The sequence below is a fragment of the Citrus clementina genome, unplaced genomic scaffold, assembly GCF_000493195.1.
Source record: "Citrus clementina cultivar Clemenules unplaced genomic scaffold, Citrus_clementina_v1.0 scaffold_9, whole genome shotgun sequence".
Classification (NCBI taxonomy): Eukaryota; Viridiplantae; Streptophyta; class Magnoliopsida; order Sapindales; family Rutaceae; genus Citrus; species Citrus x clementina.
Genome location: NW_006261964.1, coordinates 29,947,552 through 29,960,788, shown reverse-complemented (window position 1 = coordinate 29,960,788; position 13,237 = coordinate 29,947,552). Strand labels below are relative to the sequence as shown.

Here is a 13,237-nt window from a genome sequence, read left to right as displayed (position 1 = left end):
GTATTACGTGGCCCCAATTTTAACATTAATTTAAAATACATGTGAAGTGTTTCAATAATTTAAGAATTTTTTTTTTTTTTTTTGGTGGTAATGGCAATGGATACTTGTACAACACTAGTAGAATCCAACTTTTTGTCATTTGGTTTCGGAATCAAAAGCCAAAACAAAGGCAAACTTAAAAAATTATTAAGATCTCTCTAAGTTACGATTATTGTAACATACAGCCAGTGAAATGACTAATTAGCCAATAAACAAATGCCAAGTGAATATAACAGTGATAAAATGAAACTGGTTTAAGCGGTAGAAGCCGATCGCCAAAAATAGTCAACGCAAGAGACTTCCTTCTATAGCTGGTCTTGACTAGCGTAACGGCATTGTTTTAATAATCAAATTACCACAGGAGTTCCATCTCTTCCAAGACAATCCTCCTCAAAATTCAGACTTCCACCACCGAATTTCAGCCAGAATCAACGATTTCATAAACCATCGAGCGAAAGAAAAACAACAGTGAGTACATGGAACTACGTGGTTACGGTTCACAAGACGACAAATGCTACTCGCTCTTGCGTTGGCAATTTCACAAGCCCGCAAGAACTCAATCTCATCATTACCATACTGAATGTGAGTTAATGAGTATATTGAGTTTTAATTTGGCTAAATAATAATATAAAAAAAAAAGTAAAACAAAAACAAATTTCTTAAACAAATGTCAAATGAGATTCAAAATCAAATTGGGTGCTTGAAATTTGGGATTTGGTAGAAAAACATGTTTTATTGTCTTTGGAATTTGTTGCCATTAACTAAGTGATTGGAGAGTAAATGGGATTTGGTTAGAATGATTGGCTTTATGATTTCAAAAAACCCAAAGATTAGGAAAGGATGCATTATGGAGCAATGGAATAGAGTTTGTATGCTAATCAATGACTCAATGTTACATAAACATTAATTTCATATAAACTAATATACAGAAGTAAAATATTAAGATAAATAATCATATAACTGTACTATACTAATTGAAATACCCTCTTCCGTTAATCAAAATCTTAGTCGTATGTTAGAACATGTTAATCTCAAAATAATGGCCCAAAAATCTTTTATGCAACTTTATGCAATCGTTCCCATGAGACCCCCTCTCATAATCCACGGCGAAAAGGCAGCGTAAAGAACAATAATTAGTCATTTGAAAATGAATTAATCCATCATTAACTCATAAACCAAAAGATCACAAACCAATCTCTCCAACCCACCATGTACTCCACGTGGCGTAGCTCTCGATTCGACATGTCGGCAATCTCATTGGTGGATGCCACTAGTTCGTGTTCTCTTTTGTCTTCAGTAACAGACAGAGACAAATCCTGAGTTCATGAATCTCAAGTTAACAATTAGAGGGTGGGTTCAAATTTAATGAACCTGATTTCAGGGACCATGTCATCTTCCATTCGTGGGCACGACCGATTTGTCGGAATTATTTTAATCTCATGACTCAGATTTGTTACGCCATGATTGAGTTTTGATACGTGCAATTTTTACATTTAATAATTTCATTGGACATAAGAGAAATGGGTCATCATTTACTCAGTTTATATTTTTTTAACTATTAATTTAATGTTAACTATAACTAAAGGTTTTTAATATAATTTTGGGGCTTTGAAGAGGAAAGAGAACATAAAAAAATTTGGTATTGTGCGTGGCATTCCTAGGCATGGAACCTTATGGCTTGTTATTGATACAACATTAAAAACTGATAAATGCAAAAAAAAAAAGGTATAAAATTGGGGAGCATGAAATAGTAGAATAAAGATACGTATAATAAATTAAGATCAGACTACGGTGCAACTGTGGTATCGTGCCACAGTTACATTCAGCCGTTAGATGCATTTGGATTAATGGGATCCACTGGCATCCAACGGCTGGATGCAACTGTGACACGATACCACAGTTGCACCATAGGTTTCCCCCATAAATTAACCAAAGTAAATTACTTACCTTTTAGTTTAAAAATTTTGTCCATATATTGTTCTTGATTTCTACATATATCATTTACTTCAAATTTTAGATAAAAATTTATAATTCAACGACACGATGAAAGATGATTGAAACTTAACTCTTATCAAAATAATTTAAAATATCTAAACATGTCCATAATTTATATTGCAGAAAATGAGGTTGTTATATATATGTTTTTTCCTTTATTTTTTTGAACGATGGGATGAAAAAAAGTTGAATTATTTTTTTTTTCTTTTTCTTTCCCTCATATTCAAATATTGTGTTACTAAACATCAAATTCTCTCTATCTAAGGGTGGACTTTTCAACCCACCCAACCTGGATCATAGGCAAAGATTGATTCAAAATTTTATACACCGACCAGATTTAGATCAATATATATATTTTAATCCAAAAAAAATGATTGTGCTCACCCTTTATCTCCTTCCATCCATGGAGTTAGAAAATCTTAGACTTGTCAGTAACACCCCCACATAAACTGAGAACCCACAAAGTATAATTATGTTAGTCTATGCAAATGACCCAAATGAGTATTATTAAGATTTGAGTTATTTCTTTTAATAAGGACATGAGATGCTATTAAAATAGAAAAAATATATTTTTTAATTCATCAACATTATTTTTTTGATTTATGAATATATTAAAAAACTTGCATTTTTTTCTGATAATAATATCTTTACTTCATTAAGATAAAAATATTCTGAAAAATTCTGCAGTTCATACGCACGCATGCTTCAGCAGGTTTCAATTGGTGAATGAATTTTAACCTGTGAAAGTGACTCGACTTTGAGGATCCATCAGCCTTACTTTATACAAAACTTTAATGACTGCTCAACCGAACTGCCTGCAATTGGCACTGCAAAATATTTGCAATAAATTATAAGGCTTCTCAAATTATGAAGCCAAGAGGAGTCTCGAAATTGTAGTGAAGGGTGACCTAAATAGTCTGTGACACGATCATGACCCCTCGAGAAATAAAATAAATAAAGAGGCCAGGTGTCATAAATGCTGCCGATATTTTTGACTTATTACCGACAACAATTGGGTTAATTTCAGAGGCCGGGAATTGGGAACTGGGGAACGTGGTGGAGTAGGTCCACTTAAAACGCAGCCATGTTTCCTTCAATATAAGAAGAAGATTTGGTGCAAAGTTTAAATATTGACAGAAGACAGATTATTTTATCTTCTTAGTTATATATATATATATATATATATATAAAGACTCAATTTGTTCTTTTACTATTCTTACAGACTTGTAACATTATTAAAATTCGGCGCAAGTGCATATAAATGATTCAAGGTTTTCTTTCAAATATAATAACTATGAGTTATTTTTGTAGCCCAAAATATAACTTACGCTATACTAGAGTTTTGTTTATATTCTAGTTAAAAATCCACATCTGATATGGAAGAGAAACTCTAAAATGTTACCAGAAAAAAAAAAAATTAATGCTGATGAATAATATTTCATTGAGTAGGGGTGGGTATAGACCTGCCCAATCCATAAAATCATCCCAACCCGCATAATTTTTTGTGGTTTGCGTTGGATTGGTTTGTTAAATTCGCAACCCACACCGTTTGTAAGTTGGGTTGGGTTGAAATTTATATAAATATAAATATAAAAATATAAATATTTATGTAAATTTTGATATTTATATTATTAAATAATAATAATAATAATAATAATATGCTATGATAATGATTTTAGTGTTTTATGTTAAACAATACTTTGAATTTCTAGACATATGTTTTTCTTCATTAACTATAAACTAATAATTTACTTGTTAGACTTTGAAATGTTGAATTGGTTGTAAGGATTTTAATATTTGTGTTTTTTTCAGTTTTTTCAATTAATTAATTTATTTTTGTAATTTGGTTATTTTCATACAGCATCAAATTGGACTATGAAAATGATATTTTTTAAAAGTCCAACCCACCCAACCCAACATATTCTAACCCACAGTTCAACGGGTTGGGTCAAGTTAGATTGAGATTTGTAACCGGTTGGGTTGAGCTTGAATTTTTCAACTTGAATGATCTGCGGATACCCCCCCCCCCCCCCCCCCCCCCCCCCAACAATTTTGAGTATAAGTTATTTGTTATTATTTTTAAAATACATTTTTATGTAAACAAATAAAAAAAAAATTCTGCTTGGATAAATACCCTTTTAGCTACTATAATTTGAGTCAATACTTAATGGTCTCCATATTTTTAAAAGTTGAACTCAAAAGAGTGCACTTGTGTGCGAAAAAAATCCGCTTTTGGAGTAATTCAAACTTCAACAAGGTGGGACGTCGAATTTTAAAGTACAAAGTTTCTTAGAATAGGCTGCAGATAATTAAATGTGGCCCTGAGAAAGAATGTGAAATTTCCATGAGGTGCGGAAAACGCCAGATGAATCTAAGAGGGGCAATGTGGATTCATGAATGGGTCGGAATTGGAAAACGAGAATTTGGGGTTCGATCCCGAAAAGAATTCAAGAGCAACTAGAATGAAAGATTTTTATCATTCAGAATGGACGTACAAATTTGGCTGACCAAGTGACATTATCAGAACACATTTGATTGACCAAAGTGACATTATCCATACAACAATTAAGAAGCAACCCGTTTCTCCTTTCCAATTCGGGGGATGTAGTGGACCTTTCTTATGGTCCACTTTTTAGGATTGAACAGACAGAATATTCATACATTAACTCGAAACCAGAATTAAAAAGAAAAGGAACCCCCTCACACACCATAACCCAGGTTTAGCCCATGGCATACTTCTGGGTCCAGCTCCTTGCAGTTGTCTCGTACTTGTTCCTGTCGGTCTTGTACATGTGAGCAATTTCTGGTACCAACGGATCATCGGGATTTGGATCCGTCAATAATGAACAGATTGATAGCAACACCTATTCATGAAAACAGGAACACCGTTATTAAACCCTCCAAATTAAATGTTTAATCTGAATGCAATGGCCGGCATCTATAGAAATGAAATCACATTCAGAAAATATACATTAAAACTTCATATATGATGAGGTCAATGCTGCAACTAACGTTCTGGCTAAAACAGCCCATATCAATATGAGTTTTCACAGAAAGGTCGTTTGTCATTTGCTGCCAGGTAGTAGTTTTATCTAGCGAATATCATGGATGTAAGAACATCTGGGTTTCTAAGCCTCAATTTTGAAAGCTAAATAAACAGCTATCTTCCACTAATCTGCAAGTACAGGGATGATAAATTCATAATTTTAAAATGAAGCTATCAAGTGTTATAGGACACGCACCTTGGAAATGGTAAGAGCAGGACTCCATTGTTCCTTCAAGATGTCAAGGCAAATGCTCCCATTGCTATTTATGTTAGGATGAAATACCTTTGTCCTGAATGCTACCTGCAAGATCCATCCACACAAATGATGACAAATGGGAGGGAGAGTATAGGAAGAGATATAAAATCCTCAAGAATAAACTTCGTAATAATTATTCAAAAGGTCGTGCAAAATACTTCAAATATTTGAACTGAGACAAAATGAAACACTCAGTCATAGCAGAGAACAACTGGTGTCTCTTCAAGAACAATTGGTGTCTCTTCAAGAACCATTGCTCATATTTTCCCATCCTAATACACACTCAAGAGCTGCAAATGCAAATTGCTGGATTACTCTCAACATTCCAAAGAAACAGGAAGAAATATTTTATTGCAGAAAAGAGCCTTCTCTAACTCTTAAAAATTTTAAATTCTAACAAAAGACTGCAAAATGGCATCAGCGAATGCATAACAATTAACTCTCTCAGCATTTGAAATACAAGCCAAAAGTCATCCTACAGCTCAACCCAACCCAGCCCTCATCTACTTTTCTCCATGTAAACAGAATTGTTCTGATAGGAGACTAATTTGTTTAACAGTTAACACTCCGAGTGTTTCAAGAGGAAAGAAATATAATTCAAAAGGTACCCTTCAGCTCAAAACAACCCAACTCCACCCTCATCTTCCTCTTTTCCACATAAATGCAAAGATCAATCAAATGCTAAGATGCAAGTTTCCATTAGTAGTACAACAAGTTTTGCATGTTTTGAGAAAAATCTTCAGTTGTCTTTTCAACTATTTCCCCATCATAATGCTCAGCTACTCTTGTAAGGAACTCAGCAACAAAATTTTCAAATAAACTTATGTATTATCCATAAATTCAAGAGTCAAAATAAAAAATTTGAAGTTAAGGAGCAAGTCAAAAATCAACTTTATTACTTGTATCTATTTATTTTGGTGTGCTGATGAATATCAAGTGAAAAAAAAAAAAAAAAGCTGTCATTCTGGAACTTAACATGTAAGTCAGATAGGAACAAGAAAGTTAAAAATAGATTTCAGAATATAAGAATACATAACCGATCTTCATTAAGCACATAAAAGCATAGTCAGTACCTTGGGAGGCTTGAATGGATAGTCTGGGGGAAAATGGATGGTAACTAGAAAAACACCCCCAGCATACGGACTATCTGGAGGACCCATGATTGTCGCCTGCCAATGAAACATGTCTTCAGCAACAGGACCTGCAATACTTACAAAGAAAACAAGACATTAGAAAAGGAAACAGAACAAAATATCAGTCAATGCAAGATTAAAAAAAAAAAGTTTAAAGATAGAGATCTTAGCATAAATAATAAACCAAACCACCTAGCTGAACATTTTAAAAATTTTCAAATCATAGCAATTAAGTACTTTTTACCACAACAGACAAAACAAAAACATCATCAGAAAGAATGACAAACAAGTGTTCACTCAATTCAGAGAACAGAAAAGTTTCATAAGTTTGTCAGTAGCATTAATGTTGCATTCCATTTTGATTCAGCAGCCTTGTTGAATTGACAACATTATCATATTCCACAACAAAGGAAAAAATACCATTTGATTCCAAGGTTCCTCAGTTGGGCAGCAAAATGCTGACATTGCATGATCCATTGATCTTGTCAGCGGATTAAATTTCCAAGTTAACCGAATTCTGAGCATTTGGAAAAATTGTTTTCTTGGGTAACTTTCTGTTCCCACAATTTGTTCCCCCTCCATCCACAAATAAATATAGTCTAATATAGGAGAAGTATAGGTAAATAGAATATTTATTTTGCAATAACTATCCAAGAATGCCCCTCTCTCTATTCCAAGCAATCTAGCAAACTAATCCACTTGGAAGTATGCTTCACTGGATCAATATCCAAAACAGAATACAAAACTCTTGCAAGTAGAAATCTAATGCACTTTTAATTCATAGAAGTTGCAAGTACATGTTCATTAATAAAAGGGTTTCTCCTTCAAATCAGATGGATTCCTTTCCTCACATCAGCATCAAATTCCAATAAAGAATTCAAATAATTACAAAATCATCCTCAAACTACAAAAAATCAAAATGTATCTATCTATGGAATCAGAACAAATAAACAAGAATTAAATTATAGTCTGCTTCCACCCGACTCCAAAACAAGAAATAAAGAGATGGATATATAAGAGAAAATATTGCAAATGATAGATTTCCTCCAAAATGCCATACACTTCGCTTTATTTGTATGTGTGCTTACATGTAAAATTTACACCAATTTTTCTAGTATGTCTCTATAACTAAGTGAATCTGTGTGTGCACTGTGTGTTTTTGCTCTCCTGTGCAGATGTCGTGTAGACTTGTACATTGGTGGCATTCTGTAAAAGACAAACGTCAGAATAGAAGAATACACACACACACACACACACACACACACACATTTAATTTAGCTTGATTTAACATAAATTCCGAGTTCAACCATTGAATATTGAATATTGATCTTTCCAACAAAATGAGAAAGGTATGCTATTTACCTAACAAACCTATAATTACATACATGCCAAATCCAATGTCCGACCAAAAAAAAAAAAAAAAGAGAATACAATGTGTACTACATATCACAAATGTTATATGTCACATCCAATTACCACGAGCTAAGTGACAATAAAAAATTAATCTTTGCACATCAGACAACTCAGACACTACATATCTTTCAAAAATCAGCATGCACATGGAGCATTGGGCAGAGAGCAATCCAGGTCCTTAATTCTCTACACATGGCAAAATGTTTAAGTATCAAAACAACAACATTTGCCACACTAATTTCAAGATAACCTCATATATTTCTAAATATATAGTATCGGCAACAACGAAAAACCACTAACCTACTGGATCAAGCATCCTTCAATTGGTATTATGCATGTTAAACAAAACTGAAAGCCTGAAAACTTAAACAACTCACATCATTCAATCACAAGTAGCATGTGAACTTTTACAATAACTCGTCTAAGAAGCAACGAGCAAGATCAAATTCAAACAAACATACACGTACATACTAATATGCGTACATCTAATGCATATATACAAACGAAAGAGAGAGAATGATAATATACCGGCACTGCATGATGTAGGAGGATCCTTCTGCAAATCTTTGAGCTCCTTCAAGATCCGTTTCGACGCCATAGTTTCAACCTACGATTTTACACCGTAGATCTCTCATCATCAGATCACCATCACAATCACCATCATTAATACATTAAAACAAACAAAACAAATCAACCGGACGCAAAAGCGTACCTGAGAAGCAGCAGATCCTCCTGATTTGGCCTTGCAATATGTGGATTCGTGAGGGAGACAGGGAGATCGGGAAAATTAGAAACAAAAACTGAGATACTTAAAAAAATTGAACGGCGAAGGAAAAATGGAAGCAGGAGAAAAATTAAATGCAAGAGGAACTTTGGGGAATCGGGATTCGGTGGGGTGATGACTTTGATAAGGGATAAAAGAAGTTTAAATATTTATTTGTATAACGTGTGGGTCCCGGCTTTTTGCGATTCTGATTGACCCTCTGATTGGGTTATTCTCTTCTTACTGGCGGGGCCAACTTGGCGTCTCCTCTACGTTTAACCAAAATTTCGCCGAAAGTTGCCGCCGAAAATAAGTCGTAAGCTGTAACAGGCGAAGCTTTTTATGTTTGGCTTACATACATTTAATTTCTCGCGTGGTGGGAATCTTTTATCTTTACGGTTGTTACGATGTCGTTTTCACGTGTCTGCCTCGAAACGATGTCGCTTTCTGTTTTGCTTTTGGAATTGTGTAAAGAAGCGAAGCAGATTGGAACGTTAACAATGTATAGTCCAATTGGTGTCGACATGCAGTCACCATTTCCAGAAGATGCAAATTTTAAGACCAGATCATATGTCCGATTATTAAGTGTATAATTTCTTGAAAATTATTCAACGATTTTGTATATTCGATGATCATATTTGTTCCAATTATACTGCTAAGAATAGTATTCACTTTTGAATATTCTATTTCCTTGCACGATTTTTAGTTCATCACACTACCAACGGTAGATGCTTCGATTGGGAAATTAGGATGATGTTATAAAACCAAAACAATACATGAATATAAAGATGATACACTACTTTATAATTTTTAAAAAATAAGAATAAGTGTTTATTTAGTATAACTTATCTAATAATTATTAATGTTTATTTAATTTTATTTATTTAATTTTTTATTTAATATGAATTATTTAATGTCTATTTATAAAAATTTTAATAATAAAAGTTTGATTTAAATAAACTCTGTGTAATTAAAAAAAGGATGCCAAGGTTAGTTTAATTTAATATTTATTAACCATTGTTTTCAAAATAAAAATATTGATTAATCTTTCGTCATACGATTGTTAAAGAATAAAGATCCATCAAACCAATGAGCTGTGAGAGCCGAGACAACGCGTAAAGTGAATCCGAACAAATTGAACGGTCCTGATTCACTGTACCAAAAAGGTTGACCAAGCACACGTGACAGATAGAGTCCAGTGGGACCAAAAAAGCTGACGTGGCTAACGTGCGCCACAATCGTCATCTCTCGCTTGCCCAGGAACAAAAGTAAACAACTCAGCAGCGCGTAGGCCGATCCATTCAGAGAGCGACTCGCCTTTACGCTTCCGAAATGGACCGGTACAGACCGAACCGGCGAGTCCAAATCGAGGAATCGGAGCCTCCGAAATACGACGACGTCGAAGACGAGGATCGGGATGGCCGCGACGACGACGACGATAATTCGAATAGGCTGAGACCGTCGGAGAACAATGTGACCGAGGATCAAGAGCCGTTTATGGGAATCAAAGTCCGTCGAAAGGCTTCGCTTCATCGAGACTACAAAGGCGACTACCTCGACGTTGCGTCGCATCCGTACTTAATGAAGATTCTGCAAAAACAAGGTCATCGCTTCGGAAAAAACCGTGTCCTTTTTTTAATTTTGATTATCGAATAATTCATTGCGTCGCAGCAGAAGATCTAATTGTTTGACAGTTTTTACTCCATTCTAACATAGGAAATGTGAAGCAGCAATTAAACATGTAGTTTTAGGATGCTTGTGTAAAAAGCACCATTTCTTTTTTGGTAAAAGTGAAAGTATTTTGAAGAAGGTTAGATAATTTACATGTAAGAAGTGGTTTTAATTCTAAAAGCACTTCCTTTTATTTTAGTTGATCATGTTGACTTGAAGGTATTGAGATGGAGCTGTATTTGTTGGTTTCTGATCAGGATTGGTGTTTGAAAAATCATTGTACAGTCTTAAGTTGTTGAGATGGAGCTGAATTTGTTGAGTGGTGCCGACGCTTGAGTTTGAAAGAATTTTAGGTTTTCCGATTGGGCAAAGTTTTTTGGCTGGAGTGTTGTACTTAGGCTTAATGTTTCGGAAGTCTAGAGGTTTGCCCATTTATTATTTTCATTTAACACTTGGATTTAAATGGATTTTCAAAATAGTCATTATGCTATCCAATGATAAATCATATTGTTAGGGGAGGTGGAACTTGCTTGGGAATTGTATTAGTTCAATTTACCAAAAATTATTTTATTTGCCTTTCTTTCAACTTCGAACATCTCTTAAAACAAGGAATCACATGTGTACAAAATGCAGAAATTTGATCACATATAAGCCTGCATGCATATGAAAAGAGATAGAGTAAGATAGCTAGAAATAGATAGTGTTTCTTTGGTTTTTTATCCCTTCATTGAGAGAGCATGTTATGTAGGAAATCCTAGCCATTCAATTGGGGACTGGTGTCTGTTGGAACATTATAATTACTGTTGTCTGTTGGAACATTAGAATGTTTTATTCAAAGTGCCCTTGTGTACCTACACCTAATTAAAATTTGATTTGTGCAGGTGACAAGCAAGTTCTTTTTGCTGATAAAATTTTGAAGTTTACTGGTTCCGGGAAGATGAAACGTCGCATACTTTTAATTACTGACTTTGCAATTTACCTTGTGGATCCGGAGACTGATGCTCTTAAACGTCGCATAGCCCTGGCAGCTGTAGAGAAGATGTGTTTGAGTGAACTGAGTGATAATTTCTTTGCGATTATCATCCCTTCAGAGTATGACCTACTTATGGCTAGTACGCGAAAAACAGAAATTGTCACTGTGCTTGTTGAAGCTACGAAGGGTGCATCTGAGGAACTTGAGGTGGCTTTTTCCAATAGGTAACAAGACTTTATGCCATTTATATTTATGTTTTCTTTGTCAGTATTTGATCAGAACCTTTATTGAATGTTAACGGGGTACTGGGGTTGTAAATTTGAGTCAACTGTTCCACCATTAAGTTCATTAGTAAACATGGAGGTTGGTATATCTTCTCAACCCATGAGAGTTGAGCAATCTGTAAATTGATTGATCATCTGGCAAGGCTTATTGTTGCTCATATGCTGGCTTCCCTAACTAGGATTTGTGAATCTGCACAAATGTTTGGGATCTTAGTTGCTAAAGTTATTATTGTACTTCAATGGTCAAGGTTTTATATGCAACTCCAGCTACAGAAAGGAAAGGGGGGAAAAAACAAAGTGCTGGAGAAAAGAGAGAGAACGTTGACCAACTTGTAAGATCACATTATAGATGCTTTTAGAAAGCTAGGCCATTCATAAATTGATTCTCTCAACCATGAAATCATAATCAGGAAAATGGTACTTGAGAGTCTTCACATCCTTTTATTGGATTATAATGTCCTACATATAATTTATTTAGATGTCATCGTGGACATTGCCATACTAGCGGTTGTGCCATTTAATCTATTCAATTTGTTATTGTTTCTTATTTCTTTTTTTGTTTTCTCTATCTGTCCTTGAGATTGTTCTTGATGAATAATGTGTTTTGTCCATACCTTTTGCAGTTTTGAGTACCACGCAGCTGCTGAATTGGTGAAGGAAGTTGTATTTGAGGAAGTAGAAGGTTTGTGACTACACACACACACCCCTTAGAATGACAAAATCTCCAGTAATACACAACAGATTTGGTTATGGGTTGTGCTGATTTTTATGTGCTTCTGAAGCTTCATATTTTTCTGTGTTGCAGGAGGCATTAAAACAAGAATTTTGACAAAATCAGAATCAGCTTAAACTTGCTTTAACATGTTTGTAGACTTTTGCAGAGGGATGGAAGTCTTCATTGTAAAGGTAAAATATTCTTTGGTCATTGCATAAGTGGCTGTATGCAGAATTGAGCTCAACTCCTCACATGGAAATATGTAGCTTATCCTTTTGGTATTTGAAATAGAGCGTGATTCTTTTTCCTTTTATGAAAAAAAGTTAGTGTAATTTTATTCTTATTAAACAGTTTCCACTGGATGTATGAAATGCAATTACCTGGAAAATCAATATTAAATTGTTTTGCAACCGTAGACATCGCTGTGATGCTCACTAAATCATTTAAAATTTCCTTACTGCATCTACATCACGGTATTTGCTTGAGGTAGATATCTGATTTGTATGGTATGGTGCTCATGTTACCCTAGAGAGTGGAAAGTGAGGAGGAACTTCCCACATTTCCAAAAATTTCTAATAGAAAGCATCATTGGTAGGAGAAGTTGGTGTTTTTGCCAAAGTCCGTTAATTCTGAATGGCAACTGAAGCCATCTTTACGTTCCAACAGCATAAATACAATCATTTTGGGGGTAGGCATTTTATTGAGAATCAAATCGTATATGCCCATAAAAAAAAAATAAAAAAATCGTATATGGCCTTTACAAGATGTGCACACTTCCAGATTCTTGATCATTTTTCGGCAAATCATGTCCAACTAAAGCTAACCGAATGCCAGTGATTGGTGATATCTTGATAAATAGCTGTTGCTTTCTCATTTTAGAAGCAAAAGTGAGACATGGAATCTAATGCAAGTTAATGTTTCTTTTCTCGCTTGACAAGATATCCCATTT

The 13,237-nt window shown here is 34.4% G+C and overlaps 2 protein-coding genes across 2 annotated transcripts; one reads left to right on the top strand and one right to left on the bottom strand.

The window, feature by feature from the left end:
- Positions 1-4,480: 4,480 nt before the first annotated feature.
- On the bottom strand, positions 4,481-8,979 carry LOC18033519 (ubiquitin-conjugating enzyme E2 10). The gene is made up of 5 exons (XM_006422045.2): positions 8,595-8,979; positions 8,411-8,489; positions 6,410-6,537; positions 5,277-5,381; positions 4,481-4,898 (listed from the first exon to the last, which is right to left on the bottom strand). Exons 2-5 carry the CDS (start codon positions 8,478-8,480, stop codon positions 4,755-4,757), a joined length of 447 nt encoding a protein of 148 aa, XP_006422108.1. The 5' UTR covers positions 8,481-8,489; positions 8,595-8,979; the 3' UTR covers positions 4,481-4,754.
- A 936-nt stretch (positions 8,980-9,915) lies between these two features.
- On the top strand, positions 9,916-12,703 carry LOC18031886 (myosin ID heavy chain). Its single transcript, XM_006422042.2, has 4 exons — positions 9,916-10,248; positions 11,198-11,513; positions 12,197-12,255; positions 12,379-12,703. Exons 1-4 carry the CDS (start codon positions 9,978-9,980, stop codon positions 12,420-12,422), a joined length of 690 nt encoding a protein of 229 aa, XP_006422105.1. The 5' UTR covers positions 9,916-9,977; the 3' UTR covers positions 12,423-12,703.
- The last annotated feature ends 534 nt before the right edge of the window (positions 12,704-13,237 follow it).

What these genes read in the sequence shown, in the direction of transcription:
- LOC18033519 (XM_006422045.2), bottom strand. Translation starts at nt 8,480, where the DNA reads ATGGCGTCGAAACGGATCTTGAAGGAGCTCAAAGATTTGCAGAAGGAT. An exon ending in TCCTACATCATGCAGTGCCG is followed by an intron (nt 6,538 to 8,410) that starts GTATATTATCAT and finishes TAAGTATTGCAG; the next exon opens with GTCCTGTTGCTGAAGACATG. An exon ending in ATCCATTCAAGCCTCCCAAG is followed by an intron (nt 5,382 to 6,409) that starts GTACTGACTATG and finishes TGGATCTTGCAG; the next exon opens with GTAGCATTCAGGACAAAGGT.
- LOC18031886 (XM_006422042.2), top strand. Translation starts at nt 9,978, where the DNA reads ATGGACCGGTACAGACCGAACCGGCGAGTCCAAATCGAGGAATCGGAG. An exon ending in GAAGATTCTGCAAAAACAAG is followed by an intron (nt 10,249 to 11,197) that starts GTCATCGCTTCG and finishes TGATTTGTGCAG; the next exon opens with GTGACAAGCAAGTTCTTTTT. An exon ending in TGTATTTGAGGAAGTAGAAG is followed by an intron (nt 12,256 to 12,378) that starts GTTTGTGACTAC and finishes TCTGTGTTGCAG; the next exon opens with GAGGCATTAAAACAAGAATT.